This window comes from Juglans microcarpa x Juglans regia, chromosome 2D (genome assembly GCF_004785595.1).
Source record: "Juglans microcarpa x Juglans regia isolate MS1-56 chromosome 2D, Jm3101_v1.0, whole genome shotgun sequence".
Classification (NCBI taxonomy): Eukaryota; Viridiplantae; Streptophyta; class Magnoliopsida; order Fagales; family Juglandaceae; genus Juglans; species Juglans microcarpa x Juglans regia.
In genome coordinates this window covers 12,643,844-12,657,064 of record NC_054596.1, presented here as the reverse complement: position 1 = coordinate 12,657,064, position 13,221 = coordinate 12,643,844, and the positions used below count along the sequence as shown (strand labels likewise).

Genomic DNA, 13,221 nt, shown 5'->3' with positions numbered 1-13,221 from the left:
AGTAAATAGGTAGTAAGAGGATAGTAATCATATCATTTTTCTTATACTTAAAAGAGACATATATAATCTTTGCTTGCTGTTTAGTTAGGCATGAATTGGGGTACGTAGTTGATTCACCATTTTTCTTGGAAACCATACTTACTACATGCGTGCAAGATTCGATTCTCCCACTCCGAACACAGATTTATGGAACACTACTGTTATTTGCCTCAAGCTATAAAACGCAGGCCAGTTTGACATTATTCTCTACTATTTCACATTGTTCACAACCCACTCGAACCCTGTCTGAACTAACAAAGCCCGTTTTTTATTGCTTGGACTAACTTTTCTTGTTTTAGCCCTGGATCTCAGCTCCTTTTGTTTTTGGGCTTGTTAGGAAAGTTAGACCAGATAAGAAAATCTCAAATTTTTTAATTTTTATTTTTTAAATATTACTTAAATACAAAATATTTTTTAATTTTAAATTTACAAATTTTTCATTTAATCATTATAAATTTTCCAAACTTTCAAATAAAATATAAAAAAAAAATACAAATTTTTCAAATTTCAAAATAAAAATCATATTAAATTATATTCAATAACTTTATAATATTTTTATTCAACTTTTTCTCTCTCATTTTCTAAAATCCAATAAAATATTTTAATTCAAATCTTTTCCAATACTATTTACAAACCATTTCATTATTATTCACTGAATTCTCATCTCATTTCATTATATAAATATGCTCTTAAAGAGAGTGCTATTCCCACCAACATTCGGTACCGGATGGTGTATTATGTTTTTTTAAATGCATTTCTTTTGTGTATTTTTTAAAAAAATACAAAAAAAAAAAAAATACAAATGCTAAAAAAAAAAAAAAAAACAAGAATACATATTTATTTAAGCTATCCCAACGACAAATTTAACCTGCTGATCAATGTTCTTCAACATATATATTGGGATTGGTCAACTATCCTGTGGGCAGACCCAACACCAGTGACACTAATACCTACAACAAGCCAAGCCACCTTGTACGAGCTAGAAGTCCAAGTCCAAGTCCACCCCAAAGCCCAGTCCAATATTCTCTTATTTATTATTTTATTATTATCCGCCTGGGTATTTCTTCAGTCTGGTCTGGATTAAAACGATTTTTGGACAGAATTTACTTTATTTTCTGGAAAAGTTGGTCAATTGAAAACCTATAGATAGCTTCCTCTATTATATATTCCAAAAAATAAAAAACAATTTCAAGTACGTCATGTGATTTTATTTTTGATGGATGAGATGATCTCTCGAGTTTTTAAAGAATTATTTATTAATTAATAAATTATTCTATTATCAAATCGGTATGTAGAGCACATTATCTACGTCACTTAAATTATAAGATTTGATTTGTAATTTTTAAATCTTAAAATTTATTATTCAAATTAAATTATATTAGGTAAGCAATGTGTGCTATAAAGACCTTACGTACTCATTCATTAATTCGCTCCCAACATTCTCCAAAAATCAAACACTCAAGTCCAGAAAAAGAAAATTGACTATACTAAATAGTGGGAAACAAAGATGTTCCATTTCTTTTTGTTTGTTATACTTTAATATTTCTGATTTTTAAGATGCCGTTGCCGTTACAAAGATATGTTTGTATGAAATCTGAACGTTATTGATTTTTTTTTTTTCTCAATAATTCCACCTACATAATAGGGGCTTAAATCCTTCAGTTGCCTTTTTAGTAGTTTAATGCATGTAGCTTTTGGAAAGATAAGTACTAATTTTAAGCTTTTTACTTATTGTACTAAAATTTTAACAGATCAATCGTTATATCAATTTTATGCTATGAAACGTTACAGATGCTAAGGTGGCATGTTAATGTGTCATGCCACATGCTAGCTAGGAAATTGTTTTAGAATGCAGAAGCCTTACTCTCTCTCTCTCTCTCTCTCTATATATATATATATATAAGATAACATAAAAGAAAAACTTGAAAATAAAACTTTTTAAAACTTTCCGAGTACCAAGCATTGGTGTAGCTAAAGTTTTAGGGAAATTTTGGATAAAATGTCACCTTTTACCTATCCCTAACAATTTTGTATCCTAAATTGATTTAACCATATCACTAGCTATAATAATAAAATATTATTATTTTTTAATTTTTCATCTACTCTTTAATGTATATCTTTTAAATACATAAAATCGCACATCTGTCATGCCATCAAAAGTTACCATACCTCAAATTATGCATCGAAAGATCAAGTTATCATACAAAAGTTAAAGTTACCCCAGCCACTACAATGTATAAAAACAAACACCAAATATATTAAGATTGAGATGGTGACATATTCTTTTGCTTCTCAACGATTCACATTCGAAGTATTTTCGCTACACCGCATTTATCTTATCAACATCCAAACTCATGATTTCCATATTCATCTTGTTCTTATGCATCATCTTCGTCTTCTTCTTCTTCTTCTTGTTAAGGTGTATCAATTCAGACTTGTCCCTCTCAGCCTGGCTTACTACTTCTTGTCTCTCAGTCATCAATATCTTCCTATAACTTTCCATGTAACTTAATACATCAATAAAATCAGTAGGTGACAATTCTTTGTATTTTCTTTTTATGTTCCTTACCTTTTCATCTTTCTTGCCTGGTGGTCTCTTGGCATTGACATACATGCTCTTGTAAATGTTGCCATCCCCTATTTGTATAGACTTTGGAATGGTAGGGCATACTCCCTTTCTCCATGTTGACAAGTGACCCATATGCACTTGCCATTTTGGTTGTGCCTTAATATGCACTTCTCCATCATTTTGCACAAGAGTGGTGAAGATTGGGTCTTCATCAATTTGTGAAACCATTCTTCAATAAAATAACATTGTACAAAGTCACAAACTCCCACAAAATATTATAAAAAAGCATGTATAACAAATAAACATATACTACACAACACTATAAAAGAGTGAGCTATAGTTTCATCTATGTATTACCCCGATTATATGCATCAGGGTAATTCTGGATTAAGGCAACCATAGAACTTAGGCAATCATCATATATAACTCGAAATATAGCACTCAAAACATAAGATATAACTCGAAAGATAGCACTCAAAATAGCAACCATTAGATTAAGGCAACATCAAATATAGCACTCAAAACAACAACCTTAGATTAAGGCAACCATCATTAGATGATTAGGGTAATACAAATCTAGAATCAAAGATTAGCCACCGAGTTAACAATTAATGAACCCAAGTTTTGTAAGCACTAGTAGTCTGTACTGATATATTCACATTTCCTTCATTTTTGTATATGTATCTACATACAAGCAGTACTACTACATTTGCATTCACAAAGGCAATAGATGATTGGTTTGAAAAATACCTTTTGTGTTGCCATCACCTAAGACGATCCGGAATTGATCCCTTAAAGGAGTAACAAGCGAAACATGAGTTTGTGAAAACATATGTGAATGTTATCTTAATTTCTTCTTTGATGGTTTTCCTTATTACCATTTTGTCATCAAATTAACATCATAGTTCAGTTCTAGGTTCTAATTCATGCTCCATTGATCTTGCAAGGTTGGTACATACACGACAATGGATAATTTATCTAAGTTGATTGTTGCAATCAAAAGCTAATAACGCAATTTTGAAGCTTAGAAAAAGCATGCTTGTGTATGTTTTGGATTTGTATTACCCTGATTATGTGCATCAAATGAGCTATGTTCATACAAGAATTAGAGTTGTTAATAAATTAGTCAAGAAATTATACAAATCACAAAAATAACCATGTTGATTATCATCGAATAGAAGCAAAACATGAACGAAATAGTAAGAGAACTAGGAGAAGAGATAAAGTACTCAATGTATGATTAACAATAGATGTTGTAAAAAGACGAGCTACAGTCGAGGGGAAGAGGCATGTTTGCTAAGATGGACCGTGGAGTCTCATTGTCATCAATCATTCAATGAATGCTGGAGTGAACAAGAGGGAGCTAGAGGGGCTTTCGTGAGGGCAAGGGCGAGGGTTTTGAGAAAGGGGCTTTCACGAGGGCAAGGGTGAGGGGGTTTCAAGAGGGCTTGGGGGAAGGTTTTGGGAGAGGAACTTGTAGCATGTGAGAGTTTTCACGGGGAGTGAGCCTTTCATTCTTAGGGAGAGTTTTGAGGAGATAGAAATAAGATAAAACCCAATGGCTAAGTTATTGTTGCTCAAACAAATATCTTGGGCTATTGTAGCTTAGGGGTGGGTGGCGGAGGCCCCGCCACCCATCAGCCTGCACCTAAAAACCCAGGAGAGGACAGTGCCCGGCCTGGGCCCAAGCCCACCCATGCTAGGCCCCGTTCGTCCACATACATATATAGATATATATTAAAAAAATATTTTCTTTAATAATATAGGATTTCGTATAAAATGGGAAATCCTCCAGCCATTCCCCTCCTTACGCATGCCTCTATTTTAGTATTTTATGGCATTGTCGTCACCACTAGCTGGTCGCCGTCATTGTTGTGGTCTCTCTCTCTCTCTCTCTAGTTGGTGGTTCACTGGTTGGTATTTGGTAACTTGGTTATTCCCCTATTGGTTGGTGGTTCACTCTTCACTGGGTGGGTTTTGGCGGCCGTGGGTAGGCAGTAGGCACTCTATAACCATTGTAGGCGAATAGACCAGGGGTACAATCTATCCCCTAGCAGCCAGACGAGGGGCTCCACCCACTGAAGGTCCAAACCTCTCCTACCCATGTAGGGACGGGGGGCGGGACATCTGGTGGGTGCAGGTATCACTTCTATTGTAGCCCATAACCAAACTTACACAACAATGCCTAATCTATTGTGGGCATTTTAACAGACAAATTAGTTAAATTTTAGCTAAACTTGACATTTGACGAGCTAATCCAATTTAACCTCTCTTAATGGAGCATCCTACTTGAATCATGTGGTGGGTTCGTTGATTTGGATTCACGTGGGTTGTAGGCTCGCATACGGCGTAACTGTCATTGAATTTGCACAGGGCCAACCTTTGTAGATCTTTTTTTTTTTTTTTTCCTTTTTTATATATAAGCTTATGTTTTTTAAGTTTAATTTCTCTATTTTTAGGCCCGGTTTGGTTTGCCAAATGACTAATATGTACATATGAGATAGTTCTGTCTATCCAAACGCTAATTTCACATCTCTATTTCAGTTTTCAAACCCATCTCATTACTTTTTGACATAAACAGTAAAAAGAATCCCACACAGTAAAAAAAAAAATCCTTTGTGATTAAAATAGAATAATCAATAAGTCATTATCAAAATAATATATTTTCACAAAGAAATTGATAATTTTGTGAGTATTGACTATAAGTGCGTTTTGGCGTTTTATTAGAAAATTCGAAATTAATAAATTATTTAAAACAAATCTACAACATAATTCATATACTTATTTATTACAATAATCAAAATTATTATAATTTATAATTAGAATAAAAAATGGCAAATTTCTTATATATAGAAAAATAAATAGATAAAAATATCTTTTAAAAAAGAGAATTATAAATTTTGGCCAACAACTTCCTAATATATTTTGGGATTTAAATTATTTTTTAGAATAATAATATCTTTAAGAATAATATATTTTAAAAATAAAGAAATTATTTTTTCGAATTATAGAGTAATTTCGGCTAACAACTTTCCAATATATTTTGGAATTTAAATTTATTTATGATAGATTTTTTAATTACTCATAAATATTATTTTTGATTAATATTTTCATAACTATTATTCAATCATCGGTGGAACCCACCCCTTTATCAAAGAGTGTTTCTACACCCACACATGGGGTATCGGATCCCACCTAGTGTGTTTCCTTTTTTTTTTTTTTTTTTTTTTTTTTTTTTTTTTTTTTTGCTTTTTTTTCATCTTTTTTTACCATTTTTAAATATTTTTTTAAAAAGAATTTCACAACATCAATAAAAAATACTTACTTAATCATTAAGTAAAAAAAAATCCAATCAGGATCCCAGTTAGGAATACCTAGTTATGGTTTTAGTATTTTCCTTTATTAAATCTCAAAAAATAAAGACTATATCATTTCATCTCATTATCAAAACATACATTTTTTATAAACTATTTTATCTCATCTTAACTAAAAAAATTTCACTATTATTCAAAACATCTCATCTCATTTCGTCTCGATCATTTCATCTTATCCAAACCGGCCTTAGTTTTTTTCAATATAAAGTATATATTATTTTTGTCCAATGAACACAAATAGACATCTCATTGGTGTGACGTGACATTTCCACTAACGATCGAGGCTTGAGTTTAGCGAGCGAGAATAATACTAGAATTGCGAACCAAAAGTTCACATACGTAAATGATCATAGAATTGTGACGCAAATTGATGATCGTAAATTATAAAATGAATAGATCAGTGTTTCGCGCATTCGAATTCGATCGATCGGCAATCAGCGTTTGGCATTTGCTTATTATATACTCTGGTTTCCAGAACTTCTACTGAAAATAATTTAATTAAATAATTACTAGGCTCGCCGTCGTACGTACATATTGGTTTTCACTTTTTGAGTCATTAATTCTCCGGAGAAATTAAGCATCAAATTGATATAATATTAAGCAATGATACATAGAATGCACTACAAACTGAAATCAATTAATTAAATTTGGACATGCATGGCTAAACCAGAGAATATAGTTTGAGGGGTCTACCACTTCTCTTGATCAGACAATATTTTAAGAGCACTCAAGTTTCATTTCACAAAGTGCATGAAAATTAACTTCTTCTTTTTCTTTTCCTCAATATTTATACATCAAGGAAAAAGAATCGAATCTCCATAAATTTAAATTATTTTCTTTTCAATTTGAATTCACTTTTTTCTTCTTTCCCAAGCAAGGAGATCAGAACATTTATAACGATATATATATATATATATCATCAAGGAAAAAGAATCGAATCTCCATAAATTTAAATTATTTTCTTTTCAATTTGAATTCACTTTTTTCTTCTTTCCCAAGCAAGGAGATCAGAACATTTATAACGATATATATATATATATATATATATATATATATATATAATGGTTCTTCATGGATCATGACCACCATGCATGAAGGATTTTCATTTATATAAGTACTTATGTTGATTGATTTAGAACGAAGAGCATAATTGTTTTCAAAACTCTTGCAATATTGCCATTTTTGCCTTAGGAAGATGCCATTAGAACCCAAAGAGCAACCCCCACGTACGAACTAAATTATTAAGCTGCAATGTCACTGTCATTTTGCGCAATCACCAATTCACCAAAATGGCCACCACCACTGCATGCATGCCAACTTTATAAGTTCTTTACCACCTTCCATCAAACATCTAATGGAGGCAATTAATATACTTGGAATATTATGACTAATTGTCTGGTATATATCGATCTCAGTCGAATTAGATGAAGAAACTTTTAGTTCTTGTACGTTTTGTTTAAATTTTACAAAAGCCGGTACTTGAATATTGCTCCAATCGATCTGTTGCAATCACGTACCCAACATGAATGTTGCCTACCATGCATATGAGTGGAAAAAGTTAGGCTCTGAACATTACCTTTCTACCTATGATCTTTCCCTCCTTTATCATGCTCGATCTATTTTTGACATCAATCTCACGAGTACTGTTGAACAACTCGTACGTACGTGCGTCTATCTAAGCTTTGGTCTCAAAAATTTTGTCGATTGGGATCAGATAATATAGCCAAATATTCCAATAATTGGGGGACCCTACAGATCAGCAGGCAGATATATATATATAATAAAGCCAACTCGTTTTGGTTTTATCGGAGAAGACGACACAGCTAGCAGCTGAAACCTCATGTGAGTGGTAAAGCTTTCTTGTCGAGTGACAGGAAGCCTTGCTAGCTGGCTGTATGTGTTCTTTTGTCCAAGGCCACGAATTAAGCTTGAAAGGTCGTTAATGATGCAGATGATCCAGGTCCCATGCAGACATAATCAAAAGATTCCTGCACGGTATATATGCCTGCAGGGAGATAGGCCTTCTTATCAGCAAATTACGCGAGGCGTTTTCTTCAAAGTGGAATATTTTTTTGTTTGGGTGAAGTACCATTAATCCCAAGATTAGACAACCAGTCATTTCCTACCCCAAATCTACCAACTTTTAAACCACCTTTATACCCACGCAATTGATTAAACTCAACTTTAATGAAGGAAAGGAGCTTTAAGATCTTACGTCCAAAACTTAAGTTCCTTGCACAAATTTCTTATTATAGTTACATAATAAGACGTGCATACTCTACAAGATAATGTCTATGCGGAGTTGCAGAAGAAATAAAAAAAGAAAGCTTATAAGATATATACTATATATAGTGAGAAAGAAAATAGAAGTGTCAGCTTGTTCATGCCTACCTTTCTTATGCATACTGTTAAATAAGGTTAATTTGAATAACTTCAAGAAGCGGAACTCTCACAAATTCAGATTTTTACTCATCTTATTGTCCATGTCACTTTATTGTAATTGCACTTCTACATAGCTTAAGAGGTAACTAGAGTCTCCTAAATAATTTCACGCTTCAAGATTTAAAGCTGATCAAGATGGTTGCTCTAGAAAATTGTAAAGAAAGAGAGAGGGGAGCCTTTGTTTTTGTATGTTCACTTTTCACACTCTTAAAATTAACGTACAAAAATTTAAAGAGTTTTCTATGGGGTAGCCATTAATTAACTTTCATTTAGTACTAGTGCTAGGGAGTAACTCTTAGTGATGGGGCCAAGATCCTTTAGATTAATTGGCAACACTTTAGTTTATCACTAAGAGAACCAAGAATCGAATCCCCCCTCTCCATGTAAAAAAAAAAAAAAAAAACCTCTTAGTGATGAGGAGTTAAATAACTACTTGTAACTTTGTCACCCATGCACGTGGATACAACATGGGTCATGGGATACCTACTACTAACTAGTATAAATTCGAGTAAATCACAGTTTCACTATTCGTATGTATTCTTGATAGGTCAGTCCTCCTAATTAGATTGAAATCATGCAACTGATGAATTGTAATTGCCTACCAGCTTGCTTGCATGCATCGACATGATGATATAAATGGAGTTACAAGTACGTTTTCAATCTTCAAGTGGGAAAAAGGATCGAAAGAAAAACGACAGGAAAGAAAGATCAGATATTTCACAACGTAATATCCACTGATATGGGAATTACAGATTTGGTTTTGGAGATCAGTTAGTGGTGGTGGTGGGTGCACCGTTCTTTTCTTCAGTTGTCTTGCTGCTTTAGATTTGACTATACCACCAACATTTGTAGCATCAACTTCCAACCACTCAAGTAATTAGGCCCCGATTGATATAAAGGTTGATCTCCTGATCTAATTGCAGTGACCCCCACCACCTTGAAAAAAAGAAACAGAAATTACTACTACAAATGTATATACATAGCAGATATATATAATAAAAGAAAGAAATTAAAACCAAGTTTGAAGATGCAAATTGGTACGGTGAACTCAAGTCAAAATTGAAACGTGTACAGCTACAAGAATCTGTCCAAATTATAGCCGGCCCTATAACATTGAAAACAGGGAGGAAGGACAGTTGGATGGCAAGCTGATTGGTCCAACGGGCCAATCGATCTTTACCTTTTTAGATTTGACCATTCAAAGAATTCTTGATATATTATCTCTATTTGTTTTCTTTTTTATTTTCTTGCTGCAATGGTCATATGGATCATCTCAATGCAAGAATAATGTATTTTTGTAAACTTTTCTTGTGGGCAGGGAACCGAAAGCTGTAAAAAATAAATTCGTGCGGGGAGCTGATGATGATCATGGAGCGTCCCACTGACATAAAACAACACGCTCGAAACCTTAGCTACAAGCAAGAAATCATGGAGTTTTTTTTTATCAAAATGATAAAGGGTCACGTGAGATGTCCATGTTGATCAAACATGTTACCCCAATGGAATGATGACAGATCCACTAAAAACAAAGGGGCAGAAACAAAATGCCCTTCCAATACATAAAAATATATACATACATACACATATCAACAAACAAAGATCCAATGCACGAGTACTTCCCACACATGCACGTATGTATAAATATAATGTGATATAAAAAAGTTACATACAGTCATAAAATATACAAGTCATACATTCACTTTAAAAAATAATAGGATCTACTATTAAAAAATTAACATATATAGATTCTATATTTATTTACTTTTTTCAAAGTAATTACACGACGTTTGAGCATTCACGATTGCAAGTATCATTTTTTTATAAAAAAAAAAAAGAATGAGAACATTAAAAAGAGAAAAAAAGTGGACGGTCCCCTCAAGTGCTCGGAGAACCAATTAACCTTCCCTAACTTTTTTATTGCAACGAAGATTTTTATTAAATCTAATACAAAACAAACAAGGATTTGATGCATATGGTTTCCTTAGTCATAGTTTATTTCATGGCCTTTGTGAATGCCCTGTGCTTTCAATACCATCTTTTGTCCTAACATTGTGCATAATCTGACTATTGATGACGAGGGTTTGCATTACATTCTCTTATTTATCTTTGTTTTGGGTAGATTTGTCATTGGGATTCGAGTGGTCAAACTTTGTATATCTTTGCCTCTTTTTAAAGACGTTTCTTTTTCGATTGGGATTCCAATCCCTTTCATTCCTTTATTCGATCTAACAATTTCTTATTGAGGAGGACTGAGGAGAGAAAGAGATCAATTAAACCATTACAATCAGCAAAAGCAAACCAACCCATTTCAGACATCTGAGGCACAATCTCTCTCTCTCTCTCTCTCTCTCTCTCTCTCTCTCTCTCTAATTAATCTAAGGCAAAGTTGGCACTTTCGTCAAGGTGCCAACCTTTTCTTCTTCTGGCTCCAAAGCAGGTGACCACACAATCTTCCAGCAGCAGCAGCTTCTCATTCTTTTTTCTAAGCAAAAAGGAAAAGCATTTGATCTTTTATTCTATACCACTGCATAACCAGTCGGGCCATAGAATTCCCCCATACACGCCCAAAGGTTCTCCATTACATGCCCCATTCAATCCTCAACTAAATCTGTTCCTCCATGGAAAAAGCTATCTTGATCATGTTGGATTAAAATTTCAATTACTTTTTGGTTTCTGGGGTAACTTTTCCAAACAACAAAAAGAAATTTATATATAGCTCAAAGAATCATCCACCCATAATTGTGTCAGATTTTAGACCCATTATTGAGATGCCATTTGAAATGTTCCACATATCAAAGACCCATTGTAGCAGCAATTGGTATGAAATTTATTCAAATTGCCCATGGATTTAACTGAATTGCACAAGCATATTGTGCCCTGTTCTGTCAAGCAAACAGGATAAACAGACAAAAGCACCCATATACCAAGTACTTGAAAGAAAATAGATCAGAAGTTTGTGTTAGAATCAAATGAATTCTCTTTTGTATCCATCCAACTAAAAAATAACACTTTCCTTTGATTTACAAATTTCGATCTCTCCCTCTCCATCTTTTTCTAACAGAAAGAGAAATTATACAAAAACAAAAATCAGAAGGGCATGATATGGGTGGTCTTAGTATGGTAGCTGGAAAGGCAGGACTTGGAATTCACCCGAAATATTTTGAGCAAATCGGCCGACATTTGGCGAACCGAAGGCGAGCAATTGCTCTGCATCAGCAGGAGAATCTTGGTTAGACCGTTCGCCCGCGCTACCGCCTCCTGTGCGCGTTCATCCCGGAACAAATAACACACGCTCCAGAGTATCGTCACCGCGTGCTCCGTCGCCGCACTCGATACTTTCAGGACCCTCTGCACTATCGCCTCCACGCACACCCTGTTCTCGCATATCTCCCACCTCCCTTCTTTATAGGAAGACATCGTTTCGAGTAGCTTCAACACCTTCTCCGTCACCGTCACGCTCGAACTCGAATCTGATACGAGTTTCGCCAATGTTTTGATTGTGCCGAGGTGGACTAATTTGGATTTGACGCGTTTGGTTATCGATATCCGGATCAAGCATGTAAGACTGGCTTCAATTAGAGCCGGATCGTTCTCTGGAGTGATTAATTTTAGCATTTCGGACAATAATCCGTCCTTTTCGGCGATCAGGAGTTTCGACTCGGCGTCGTTTGCGACGGTTTCTAAAATCCTAACCGATGCGATTCTGGAATCGGTTCTCCCTTGTTGCAAAACGTAAAGCAGCGAAGCCAAGAAACCGAGGTCGCTTTTCAGCATCGAATTCGTGAGCTGATGGTGGTCTTCGTTTTTGCTCAGTACCAACTCCAAAACAACGACCACTTGTTCAAGAAAATCGATATTTTTACATGCCCCGTCACTGGCATTGCCGAGAAATTGAAGGAGCGTGACAATGAAGCCGTCCATTTTCGCGAGAAACTTACGGTTTTCCTCCGATTCTCTCGCGAAAGTAACAATTTTCGATAAGGACTCGGAGATAGGTTTGTTGCTATTGCCGTCCCTGGTTTTGCTCTGCAGCTCCTTGATTAGGTCCTGTACTTGCTCCAGCGAGGGAGTCGACTCGGCGGAACCGGTTTTGCTGTTGCGGACTGAGTCAGACCAGATCTGGATGAGGCGCTGGAGGGTGCGGTTGGGTACGAACTCCTTGCTGTGGAGGACTTGCATGGTGGCCGGGCAGGTGTTGTTGCCGTTGTCGAGCCAGCGTTGAATACAGGAGCGGTCGTAGGTGACTCCGGTGCACAGGCTCACCGGGGACTTCATAACGTCGAGCGAGATAGGGCACCTAAAGAAACTGGGCACCGTGATGTACAGGTCGTCCCTCACCATGTTTTCAGCGCCGTTGGAACAGAGAGAATATTGAGCAAGAAAGCTTAGAGAGAAAGAGAAGGAGTGAGGGAGAGAGATAAGGGAAGAGTCCGGAGAAGACAAGGCAGAGGGTGAGTTTAAAAGAGAGAGAGAGTCAAAGGTACGGTGACGTCAGTAATTTACTTTTAATTTTATGAATTGAAATGATATAATATAATATTCAAAAATTGGAGAGAGGGTGGGGGTTGGGGGAATCGGGATATTTGGTCTTCGGTCAATACGATGGATTTGTTAACAGGGCAGTCGGAGTTCTGGACTTGGAGAGTTCCATTGGGTGCATCCACCTACACCACACGGCATTCTACATCTGCTGTTGACTTGTAGGAATTGTAAGGACTACGAGTGTGGGAAAAGGTACACGTGGGACGTAAGATTGGAGGTGGAGGACAAATGGAAATAAATTAACATAATGGGGAC

The 13,221-nt window shown here is 35.3% G+C and overlaps 1 protein-coding gene and 1 long non-coding RNA gene across 2 annotated transcripts; both read right to left on the bottom strand.

Annotated features, from left to right (window-relative positions):
- Positions 1-2,187: 2,187 nt before the first annotated feature.
- LOC121250669 lies at positions 2,188-4,229 on the bottom strand. The gene is made up of 2 exons (XR_005937832.1): positions 3,881-4,229; positions 2,188-2,837 (listed from the first exon to the last, which is right to left on the bottom strand). It is a non-coding gene; the product is annotated as an uncharacterized LOC121250669 (long non-coding RNA).
- A 7,154-nt stretch (positions 4,230-11,383) lies between these two features.
- LOC121250745 (U-box domain-containing protein 27-like) lies at positions 11,384-12,862 on the bottom strand. The gene has a single exon (XM_041149945.1). The coding sequence runs from the start codon at positions 12,763-12,765 to the stop codon at positions 11,512-11,514; it is 1,254 nt and encodes a 417-aa protein (XP_041005879.1). The 5' UTR covers positions 12,766-12,862; the 3' UTR covers positions 11,384-11,511.
- Positions 12,863-13,221: the final 359 nt, after the last annotated feature.

What these genes read in the sequence shown, in the direction of transcription:
- LOC121250745 (XM_041149945.1), bottom strand. Translation starts at nt 12,765, where the DNA reads ATGGTGAGGGACGACCTGTACATCACGGTGCCCAGTTTCTTTAGGTGC.